This window comes from Protopterus annectens, chromosome 7.part1 (assembly GCF_019279795.1).
Source record: "Protopterus annectens isolate FY-2018-M chromosome 7.part1, PAN1.0, whole genome shotgun sequence".
NCBI lineage: Eukaryota > Metazoa > Chordata > Ceratodontiformes > Protopteridae > Protopterus > Protopterus annectens.
The window spans coordinates 159,846,504-159,859,282 of NC_056740.1; the positions used below are offsets into that span (position 1 = coordinate 159,846,504).

The 12,779-nt window shown below is 42.3% G+C and overlaps 1 protein-coding gene across 1 annotated transcript in view; it reads left to right on the top strand.

Moving 5' to 3' along the window:
• CCDC174 (coiled-coil domain containing 174) overlaps positions 1-12,779 on the top strand; it is a 1,254,027-nt gene that overhangs the window by 723,222 nt on the left and 518,026 nt on the right. Inside the window, exon 8 of the mRNA XM_044078610.1 lies at positions 9,584-9,678. Coding sequence (XP_043934545.1) covers positions 9,584-9,678 — 95 coding nt within the window. The remainder of the gene's footprint in view (positions 1-9,583; positions 9,679-12,779) is intronic.

Genomic DNA, 12,779 nt, shown 5'->3' on the forward strand with positions numbered 1-12,779 from the left:
AAATGCAAAAGCGACAAACAGTAACTTTCTTTCAAGTGAAACAAGGAAATAAGTACAGTAAGCAATGCAGATATCACTAGTGTTCCACAGAAGCTGAGAAGTTGCGTATTAGGTGAATTAGCTTCCAGGGAAATAACAAGCAAACAAACAACAAGTATATAAACAAAGCTAGATTCAGTAGGCCTGGATCTAGTCTATGCTAGAGCAAACAAGGTGAACCAATTTCAGTAAGATACAGTTCAAATATTCAGGCACTATAAACCTTTAACCAGAAAATTCCCAGCTCAGAAGGGCAGAGTCCAGCCTCTTCTACCACAAGAGTGCAGTCCACGAACCTTCTTAATGTAAAATAACTGGCCTGAAGCCCAAGTGCCTAAACCAGAACTAATACACTTGGACACTGGGCTCTCAATCAGCAGTTCCCAACTTAGAAGGATGAAAGCTACCTGTCCTGCCACCACAGTGCTTGCCACAAACCTTCCTAATGTAAAACAACTGGTCTGAAGCCCAAGTGCTTAATCCAAAAGACTTGAATGATAGCTACACTTTAATCAAGTTACAACCAAGCAGTAATAAATACCATTGAATACTTTAGAGAATGTCTGGATTAGTGCTCAAGTTACACAAACAAAGCTAGATCCAGCAGGCCCGAATCCAGTCTATGCCACAGCAAACAAGGCGCACCAACTTCAGTAAGAAACAGTTCAGATATGCATGCACTATAAGCCTTTAACCAGAAATTCCCAGCTCAGAAGGGCAGAGTCCAGCCTCTCCTCCCACAAGAGGAGGCCTCCCCTGATCATTCAGAGGAGCCCCCTCATAAGAAGAAGTGCAAGAGGAAGCACATTGACTCCCCTGAGTCTGTCACTTCTGATACAGACTTAGATGATTCAGAAGGGTCCCCGAGATCCCCCTCTGAGGATGTTTCCTTTTTGGACATCCTAGAAATGCTTAAGCAGAGGGGGAACTGGAATCCCCTAGCCCCTTCTGAGGATGAGTCTGTATTCCTGGATGCGTTCGGTTCCCGACCTTCCACCTCCTGGGTTTCTCCGCCTTTCGATCCACTTATGTCAGTGGTGGCTCGAAAGGCTTGGTCAGCCCCGGATACAGTGGAACCAACTCCGAGGAGACCTGGCAAGTTCATTACAGCACCCCATGATAAGCAGTTCCTTACCAAAGTGTTCCTGTTGATGCCATGGTGGTAGCAGCAGCCAGCAAAAAAAGAGTTAGCAGAAACCTCTTCATCTGTCCATCCTCCTAACAAGGAGTCTAGGACCATGGACAGATATGGGAAGCAAATGTTTTCTTCAGCGACCTTTTCTACGAGGTCACTGAACTACTTATGCCATTTTACCCGGCTTCAGAGGGATCTCCTTAAAGAGCTCAGAGATACCCTTCAAGATCCATCAGCTGAGGGGGCTCAAGCTAAAGTGGCTTCCCAGCTGGCAACGCTTAATTCTGTAGTCAATTCCTCGATGAGGCTCATTTCCTATGCAGCCGATGGTGCAAGTAGAGCCACGGGTATGGGCGTGGCCCTTAGGAGACATACATGGATGCGGCTGTGTAATTTTGCGGAACCCTTTAGAGCGTCATTCACCAACACCCCCTTTGATGGTTCCTTTCTTTTTGGACCACAGGTGAAAGACACTTTGACTAGGTGTGAGCAAGAAGGCAAGACTCTCTCTGCTGTGGGAGTCCATTTTTCCACTCCTTCTAGACCATACACCAAGGGTCAGAAGAGTGGTAAAATGTGGTTCCAAAAATCCCACAGAGCCTCACCTGACACACGTAGCAATTTTTCCTCCAGGGGCAGAGGGGGAAACAACAACAACAGATGCCGCCCTCGTGGCAGAGGGTCCATGAGAACCAGGGCAACAGAGAATCCTTCTCTGAGAAGCCCTTTCAGCATCCCTGAAGGGTTGCCCGGCTGTCCGCCTCTGGAGGCAGTTGGGGTAAGACTTTCACTGTACCCAAAAGCCTGGCAAAATTTAACACAAGAAAAATGGGGTACGGTCCATTATATCCGGAGGTTACAAAATTCCCTTCTCTCAACCCCCCTTACCGTCAAGCAAATCCCTTCCAGAATTCCACCCAATCTCAGGGACCAAGCAGTCATAGAAGTTTCAAAACTGCTAGAAAAAAAGAGTCATCCAGGAAGTCCCGGCAGACCAACACGGATCCGGAACTTACTCAATGTTCTTTTTGGTACCAAAAAAGACAGGGGACTGGAGACCGATTCTGGATCTCAGCAGACTAAACAGATCTGTTCAAAGAACAAAGTTTCGGATGGTCACGCTACAGTCAATTCTACCCTTTCTGGGTCAGGGCAGTTGGATGTGCTCCATAGATCTTCAGGATGCGTACTACCATATCAAAATGGACAGGCACTCCAGGAGATTTCTTCGCTTCCGGCTGGGAGCCAGTCATTACCAGTTCAGAGCTCTGCCCTTTGGTCTCACCACAGCCCCCAGGGTGTTCACCAAATGTATGGCAGTGGTCACGGCTCACCTGAGACGTCGAGGATTCCAGGTGTTTCCATATCTAGACGACTTGCTCCTCACTGCTACTACCAGGCATCAACTTCTGCAAGCCAGGGACTACACAGTCACAATCTGCTCCCAGTTAGGCATTACAATAAACTTCGAAAAATCTTCCTTGTTGCCCTGTCAATCTACCACCTATATAGGAGCAGACTTATACACAAGGAACATGTCCGCAAGGCTACCGCCAGAAAGGGTGTCTACAATTCACCAGCAAGTGCAAATTCTAATGCAGAGCAAAAAAATCCAAGTCAGGTTCTTCCTTCAAACTCTGGGTTCCATGGCAGCGGCAATTCTTCTAATCCAACTGGCCCGCTTTCACATGAGGATCCTTCAGCGGCTTCTGTTCACACAGTGGTCTTTCCAACAGCTGCCCATGTCTCACATGATCATGATTACAGGAGCATGCAAAAGGCACCTTTCCTGGTCGATGGTCTCCCCACTAGTGACTCAGGGCAGACCTTTCATTCAGCCCCCTTCGGTTGCCACAGTGACCACAGACGCCTCCCTGATGGGGGGGGGGGCATTATCAGGGTAGGACAGTCCAAGGCACTTGGCAGCCTCACGAGTACCATCTGCATATAACGTCCTAGAAATGAGAGCCGTGCTCCTAGCATTGCAAGTTCTTCCAGACTCTCTCCCTTCTGGGACCATTGCAATTCAAACAGACAACATGTCAGTGGTGTGGTACATCAGCAAGCAAGGCGGAGCCAGGTCCTACCCCCTATGTCGAGAAGCACTCAGACTCTGGCAGTGGGCGATTTCCTCCCAACGATTTCTGATTGTGACGCCCATCTCTGGGAGGTCCAACGTCATAGCGGACAGGCTCAGCAGAGCTATTCTCATGCCTCACGAGTGGTCTCTGAATCAGGTAGTTGCAGATCTGATCTTCTGCAAATGGGGACAGCCTTGCTGCGATCTTTTTGCCACCTCCTTCAACAGCAAATTCAGCAACTACTTCTCCCTTCTTCCGCTTCCAGGTCACACATCCAGAGAAGCTCTAGTCCACGATTGGCCTCAGGGACTTCTTTACGCCTTTCCTCCGTTTCCCCTAATACTGAAAATCATACAGAAAGCAATATCTTTGGGTTGCAAAATGATCCTCATTGCCCCCTACTGGCCTCGACAGATATGGTTTCCGTTCCTGCACCATTACCTTCTCGATCAGCTCTGGACTCTGGATCCGATTCCAGACCTACTGATTTATCAATCAGGCGAGCTGCATCAATCCCTCCAAACACTCCAGCTCACAGCTTGGTTGCTCCACTTCCAACCTTAGCCAGGCTTCCCAGCATTTCCCCGGCCATACGTGAGATTATTGTCTCCTCTCACAAGTCCACAACTAGAAAAACTTATGCTAGCAAATGGAAACATTTTTCTTGTTGGGCAGAGGCTAGGAATGTAGATCCCTTTTCAGCCCCAGTCCACGAAATTTTGGAATTCCTAGCACAACTTTTTCATTCTGGGTCCGCTTCTTCTACAATCAAGGTTCAATTGGTGGCCATTTCTAACTTTCATGTTGGGTTGTCTAATTCAAACATTATGTCTCATAAGCTCTGTAAAGCCTTTTTAAGAGGGACTACTCTCCTTAGACCTCCAGTGAGAGATCCCCCTCCTCCTTGGGACCTTAATTTGGTACTAACCTCCTTAATTATGCCCCCCTTTGAAGCGGCAGCGTCCTGCTCCATTAAGTTTCTATCTTGGAAAACACTCTTTCTGGTAGCTATTACTTCAGCCAGACGCATCTCTGAACTTCAGGCACTATGTGTGCGTCCTCCATACTTGGTTTTTCATAAGGACAGGGTTGCTCTGAGGACTAATCCTTCGTTCCTTCCGAAAGTCTGCTCAGAAAATAATTTAAACCAATCTACAGACCTTCCTGTGTTTTCACCTAACTACACCAACAAGGCAGAATACAAATTACACCAATTGGACGTTCATAGACAATTGCATTTTTACTTGCATAGGACTAAGAAAATAAGGAAGTTGGACCAACTATTCCTTTCCTACGCTCTAGGCAAACAAGGTCTCCCAGTTTCCAAAGTGACCTTTTCCAGGTGGTTGTCTCACATTATTACTTTCATTTATCAATTGAGAAACAAAGAGTTGCCTATCAAACCAACAGGTCATTCTACTAGGGCTTTGGCCACCTCTGTAGCCTTCCAATCTAGGTTGCCCATAGATTCTGTCTGTGCAGCTGCTACGTGGGCAAATCCTCAAACCTTTATTTCTCATTACAAGCTAGATATGGTCTCTAGGAGCAGAGCTGACTTTGGTTCCACTGTTCTGAAGAGTCTGTTCCAATGAGCCGCCCAGGATATTAGGTGCTAGGGACGCTGTCCCAACCAGCAAGAGCGAAGGCGAGATAGACAACTTAACATAAAGAAGTTATGTACCTACCATAACATTCCATGTTAGTTGTCTTCATCTCACCTTCTTTCTTGCGTCCCACCATCCGTCCCCCTGTCCTATTGGATTGAGAGGAGTTATGGTTTCACTGACTGACTGTTCTCTGGTTTGTTTCCTCTACTGACTTAGAGAGTATGACAGGTATGCTCAACCTGTTTGTTTGAACAGGTTGATTCTCTGGCTATGTCTGGGGTTAGCTATTTCAAATGAGATCTGGGTAGCTATCGCTAGGCATCATGGGATAAGGGGTAGCCTCGAGCCAGTAAACAGCTCTCGAGCTATAGAAGATGGCCGAGTTGTAGCCGAGGATCATCTCCGATCCCAACCAGCAAGAAAGAAGGAGAGATGAAGACAACTAACATGGAACGTTATGGTCGGTACATAACTTTTTTTTCCTGCTCACCCTTGGTCATCTACCCCCTCAAGAGGCGCAGAGAACAGGACGAAGAGGTTTGGATTTTTGGGAAGAGTTTTTAGCATATTCCTCTCAGATCCCCCTGTCCATTGGATTATGGGTCTGACGAGGAGGATTCTGTTAACCCAGATTCTGCCTTGGAAGAATTCTTCTTTGGGAATATTATTTCTCGTATGATGGAATATTTTAATTGGGACTGTTCTCAGGTTTCTGATATTCAAAGAGGTATTATAAGCTCCTCCAGACAGTGTCCCCTAAGCTCACTGCTGTAGGTCCAGTCTTGGCTGTTCTTCTAGATGTTTATTCAGCAGCTTCTGTGACCCCGGATTCTCAACCTCCAGCCCCTAAAAAATCTGATAGATTTTACAAAGTGCCTGATGAATGTAAGTTCCTCTAGAAGTGTAGTTCTGCTGACCCTTCTGTAGTGCCCCTCTCTTCTGACAAGCCTTCTACTAAGCTACTTCCTTCAGACAAGGACAGTAGAGCTATGGAATGGCTAGAGAAAAGGTGTATACTGCTGCCACCTTGGCATTTTAGACTAGTAATTACCAGACCCATGTGACGATGTATGTTTTAGCCCTTCTTTCTCAGACCTCCCTGATTCTGACGGGAAGGCCTCGCCCCTGTCTTTACTAGGCTCTAGTTCTCAAGTAGCTTGTCGCTCTATTAACTATAGTTATGATGCAGCTGATGCCTCCTCTAGGTTTGCTGCTTTTGGTTCTGTTTTGAGATGTTACTCTTGGCTTCATCTCCAGCCTTTGCCTGATGATATTAAGGCTAAATTGTTGGATGCTCCTCTTGATAATAAGAACTTGTTTGGTTCTTCTGCTGCTGAGCTTTAAGACTCTTCAGGATAAAGGTAAAGCCTTACAGGAATTGAAGCATATTTTTGGTTTTTTATAGGGACAGGGTGTCTCTTCATACAAATCCTTTTTTTATGCTCAAGGTGGTTAACAAATTTTCTCTTGGTCTATTAATTTGCCATCCTTTCTTCCTTTTCCACAGTCTGCTAGTGAGAATGTTCTTCACACCTTGGATTTGCATTATTAGCTCAGGTATTATTTAGATAAGACAAAGGCCATTCGCAAGTCTGAGCAACTTTTTATTTCCTTTCATCCCAAATCTGTAGGTTTGGCTGTTTCTAAGCAAACCATATCCTCATGGATCTCTAAGGCCATTTCTTTATGTTACTCCTTTCATGGGAAGTGCCTTTCTGCCTCTGTAAAAGCTCACTGTACCAAAGCTGTTGCTTCCTGTGGTGCTTGTTTTAAAGGATTGGATTCCAGTTCCATCCTTGAGGCTGCTACTTGGATCTGTGTCCATACGTTCACTAAGCATTACAAAGTGGATATTATTTCCAGAGCGAGAGCTGGCTTTGCTAGAGCTATACTGGATTGGTTCCTTGAGGGCTGTTCTGGGCCTTCCTCCTTCCAAGTTTTCTCTTGAGCTTTTGTACTCTTCCTTTGGTAAAGAATACTGCAACGGTGATATCGAGGGACATAGTACAGTTGTGTAAAATCTTACCATAACAGTAGATGTCCTTCTCTTCACTGTTGCTGTATTTGCTCCCTTCTTTCTCCCCCTTCTGCTCTTTTTCCCCCTTCTGGATGCACATGTTCCTCCTAATTCCTTGGACTGTTGTTCCTCATGGGGATTTTCAGTTCTGAGGTATGTACATCCATACATCACCTTTATGCCCTGCACCTTGAGTGGGGAGGATACGTGTGATGTACAATGTCTATAGAATCATAAGGCTTTGGTATACTTGCCAAATGTTGGGCTACCCTTGGCAGAGAATCCCTTTGGTTATGAATACTGCAATAGTGGAGATAAGGACATCTACTGTTGTGGTAAGATTTTATACAACTACTTTATTTTATGTCTAAGGTTGTTAATGAGCTGTGCTTGAATCAGAACGTTATCTTGCCTACTTTTTCTCCTTTCCTCAGACTAGAAAGGAAAGGATCCTGCATTCCGTGGATGTGCACAGGCAGCTCAGATTTTACTTGGATAAAAACAAGTCTGTCAAGAAGTCTGATCAGCTTTTTGTCTGTTTTCCAGGACAAAACATCTAGTGCTTCTGTTTCTAAGCAAACTACTTCTAATTGGATGTCTAAGGCTGTCTCCTTTTGTTACTTTTTTTAATTGGTAAACAACTTCTGTCACTAGTTAAAGCACATTCAGATAGAGGTGCTGTTTCTTCACAGGCTTTCTTCAAGAGTCTGGATTCTGGATCTATGTCTGAAGCACATACTTTGTTTTCAATTGACACTTTTACAAAACATTACAAGATTGATGTTTTCTGTAGGACTACAGTAGCGTTTGCTAGGTCAGTCTTACTAGGTCTTTTGGACCATAGCCCTGTTCAGATCTCCTCCTCACTGTGTTCTTAGACACCTTTGAGAATTTCTCATCAGTTATTAATACTGCAGCAGTGATCATAAGGACACTTTACACTTCTGTAAGAACTTACCATAACAGTAGATGTATGAGTGATAATTTTTAAAATCCCATCCCCCTTCCTTCCTTTTCAGTCGAGATGTGTTTTTTTTCCCTTCCCAACCTCTTTTTTTTTTTTTTTTTTTTTTTTTTAATTGTACATATTTTAAATAGTTGTTTGTACTTTTACTTCAACTTCTTGTCTGGGCAAGAAAGTCCTGAGGCACTTTGCATCCAGTACTTCCCTTAAATGTACCTCTGCCTGTGTTGGGCTGAGGTCATATGTCGAATGTACAGCTCAAGGGGAGGGTGCCCAGGCTTTGCTATGCTTGCTGGACATACGATATCCTGCCAAGGATAGCCATATCAGTTTAATACTGCAAAAGTGATCAGTCAGACATCTACTGTTATAATAAGTTCTTACATAACTGTACTTTCCACCATTGAATACGATTCACTGAACTGAACATTGATATTTCTGTCTGAGAGGTAGTGCTCAATGCACTTTCAGCTGTCCTTTGCAAAAAGATGGAAAAAAGGCGGTACAGTTATGTGAGGGGATACTTTACCAAACCAAAGGCTCAGTTAAGTTCAAGAAATAGGGTCCTTGCTATTTTTTTTCCTTTCCTCCATATTTGAAGAAATGGTGTCTGTGACAGAAGGCAGGGCTGTCATAGTGCTGCATTCTCTCTTGAAATCATGCTAGCAGTGTTAAATGATTATGTATTTAGATACATATTGCAGTACTTGATTATACAACAGTTTCTATAGGATTTTATCATTTAATGGAAAGTTTACAGATGGGTCTGATATGCATTGGTGATTTCAGCTGGGAGATTTTAGGCAGCCAGAATTGCCACATTTTTGATTATCAGGAATTTCTGCAATGGAGTGCAGCAGGTTGAAATTGATAGCTACTGTTTGGCAGTCTCAGTGACTGCTCTTTTGAAGAAGGAAACTTTAAATAGGTTACTTAATTGGCTGCATCTGATGGAGTGTGAAGATGGTTTGTGACTTCACATCTGGTATTTTTTAAGTACATATTAGAGAGTAATAGGGTATTAGTGCAATCACTGTATCTTTCTAGCAGTGCATTTATTTTGCTTATAAAGATGAAGAAGGAATTTCCTGTCTTCCATTTGGCCAGTGTTGAAATTCAAACGACACTAAGGACTTGATATTTGAAATATGGCACAAATTATTTTCTGATTAGCTGACATTCCATTTCAAGCTGGGTGGATAGAAGACACAGTTGCAGGACAATATATTAGTTATAGAGTTTCCTTATAAGTTTGGAGATGAAGTTTGTGTTTTCAAGAGGGATCATACCACCACCAGTAGATCCAGGGAAGCACTAAGCACCAAAATTTAGCTCACTGCTTTATATAATTTGATATTAAACAAAGAGTGATATTTGCAGAAACTGCTGACTCTGATTCATTAAGCTTTTTTTTTTCCGACCAGTGAAATGTGTGTTTAAGCAACGGTTATTTAACTGATTTTTATGTCCTAGTTCCTAATAGTACAGAGATAGCAACTGAATCAAAGTCTTGAATCCTGAATGGTTCTGAGTCCTTAGAATTTGTAGCCCTTTCGCACAGGTAGTAGCAGAAAGTTGCAAGCTTTGAATGCCCATCCACCTGATTAACTAATAAGCAAGTGAAGTTAAAAATATTATTCTGACTTTTGAAGTGCTATATTAGCTTGTACTTGTAGCTCAGGATTGTTTTTTTTTTTGTTTATTTAATGACTGAGTGATGGTCATTTCATCCTATTCTAGAGGCTCGACAGCTTGGTGTTGGTTACTTTGCTTTTGCACGTGAGGAAGCTAACAGACAGAAACAAATGGAAACATTAGACATGTTGCGTGATCAGGTATGTGTGTATATATTATATTTTTTATTTCTTTGTGTACCGCACAGACGTGCTGGACAAAAAAGGTCTTTTTCAGACATTCATTCATTAAAAATATACTGCAGGTGATGGTCATTTGGAGGGGTTGGTGTTCGGCTTCTAGTATTCTTGACACAAAAAGAAAAGAAGAAAGACTTTTACATACTGTCAGTGACTATATCTAACATACATATGAAAAAACAGAAGATTTAAAGCAATGTGATCACCTTCCACACTGGCAAGCATGATTTCTCAGTCACCAAAAACTAATTATTAAACTACCTAGTATATTGTGCTCTGTCATGACAAATATTGCAGAACATTGTCAGACAACATTGTATTTGAAAAGCTGCCATGCCAGCTCAATGTTTTGAAAATGTTTTTTGATTAAGGCGTGCATGACAATGCAGTCTGTTTTATCTACATACAGGAGTGTAGCCACAATTTTTCAGTTAGCACTCTACAGTCTAGTACTGCTACCCCGTAGGTCATGCATATTGCCCTGCTCCCAAGTCATCCATGCTAATCAGCCCCAGGTCATCCACGCTGCCTTGCCACCAAATAATAGCATAAGCTCAAAGATGTCCAGAGTCATTTTTAATTGGCATTTAATTATAGTAATACACTGTAAGAAACTTGTGTACCACAACAAGGTTATCAGTCCTACAAAGGCCAACTCAAAGAAAAGTATCAGCAGGGTCAGCGTTGCCATTTTGAAGGTCCCCAGGACATTTCTAGTCTAAGTATCACCCTCTCACTTCCACCCCTCCTAAGCAACCTTTTAGTTTACGGTGCAGAGTTTTAGGAGCAGTAGGGACAGACTGAATTGTTGCTGTAATGCTCTTACATTATCACAGGCCTGTGTACCACACTGTGTTGGAGCATTTCATAGAGATTCATTCACAGTGACTGGCGTTTAGCTGTGGTAATGATAATTTGTCAGCCCCCAGAAGCCAGAGGGTTATAGATATCCTGAAGTGCATTTTATCATATTCCCAACCTTTAGTCCAGTGATGGCCTGAACAGAAATCGTGTGTAAAAAAAGTGCAGTCTTATTTTTTTATTTATTTATTTTTTCTTCAAGGAAAATGTAAGCTGTGCCCAAGGCTTAATTTTTAAAGTTGATATAATAAACTAACAAGGTAAATGTTTGAATGAGTACATGAGTCTTATCTGTACATACTGCCTACCTCTCCCCCCCCCCCCCAAAAAAAAAGACATTCATTGTCTGTGCAGCCCTTTGGTATTAGATGTATTAGACTGGGATGAACGGAGATATTTGAATGGCACAGTCATGTATTTTAAGTGACTGCTGTCATATGTGTACATAGCATGCCTCCTCACACTTCACTTCTGCCCCCCAAAAGGCACCAGCTGATTATGCACCATTGTATGCTGATGTATGATTGAGGGAAGTGAAAAATAATCATAGTAATGTGTTCCAATTTGCTGCTTCTACGCTGCACCTTTGTAAGCTATCAAAACCTTCTTTGCACACTCCTCAGCTCTGTGACAAAAGTAAAAAAAAAAACAAAAAACAAAAAAAACAATGGTGACACCATTCCCAGCCCCCAAAGCAAGCTACAGTAAGCTTCTGTATACACCTCTAGGCAAGGCTGGTTTTGGAATGGGAGAGGGCTGAAGGCAGAGAACATCACTAAGTCCATGTCAAAATCTACTTATTTAGTCTCAATCTGGGGTATGGTGCCATCAGACCTCCTCGAAGCACCAAGGGTCAAAATGTTCTGTGATGTATTTTATGCCTTATTTTTGAAAGATAATTACTTGTTAACCAGTTGACCCTGAAGAGTTATGCATATGCCAAATATTATTGTGCATGTGCACAAATAAAAATCAGTGATATTTTTTACACACACACACGCACACACACACACACACACACACACACACACACACACACACACACACACACACACACACACACACACACGCACGGATAAGTCGTAGCCAAAACTAGTCTTACACTGATTTCAGCAAACTGTACTACATTGTGTGACACTAGTACTGCCATATGAGATCAGTGACTACTGTTTTGCAGTCGTCAGTGGTAATATGTACCTGTTAATATACCTGATTTTGCCTCATATATTTTTCCCTGTGCTTTGTAAATGTTTTGATTTGTTGGTAAATCATTCAGGATTACAAGCAGTCAATAATTCAGGTATTTTTGTAATAAAAAGGTATCTACTGTGTCTCTCCATAAGTTAAGTGCCACTAAAAATATTCTATGTATACTACTAACACTAACTAGGTTATGTAAACTTTTGTACTCTAACTAATCTTTAGAAAATTTGTGTATGCTGTAGAACTGTATAGAACCTATACTCAATATATTTCTCATTTTTAGAAAATTTTGTAAAAACTATTGGATACTTCTGTAAATATAATATGGTGTTAAATACTTCTTTTCTCCCTGGAGTACTACTGTAATTGGTTTTTGACCCAGTGAACTTTCCCGGTCAACAGATGTCAATAAATAAATTTATTAGAGTTGTGTACTTATTGTCCAAAAAGTGCGTGTTGATGATAAACATGTCATTCTATTACATTTTAAATGTATTATAGTAATATTTGAAAATATTCCTGATTTGGGACATTTATTCTGCCATTAGGTTTAACTTTGCTAAGAATTCTTGAGCAAAGTAGTTGAGGATTGTAATGCCTACCAGTATTTATAAATTTTACTGAAAGGTAATACCTCCCCTGAAGATTGGGAGTATCTGCTCTTCTTGAAATCCATGCTAAGCACTGAGATCAGTCACTCTCTGGGCGGTTGATCTCTTAAGACTTACCTCACTTATGTTCATTCACTAATTGCTGGCTTTATCCTGAGAGGGTCATATCACAACCCTGTTTAGGACAAAGCATGTAATTGGCTAGTGAACAATCTCTGATGTTCTTCGTGTTTCACTGTTACAATCATTACATTTGGGTTATCTGCTTGCAGGTAGCCCTAAGCCAGCCTGATTATCAAAGTCTTGGGTCCTGCGTCGGTTGCTGTCTCTTCTTCCATGACGTCAGGTAGTCAGGGGTATAAAGCATGCAGCAGATGCAATTACATC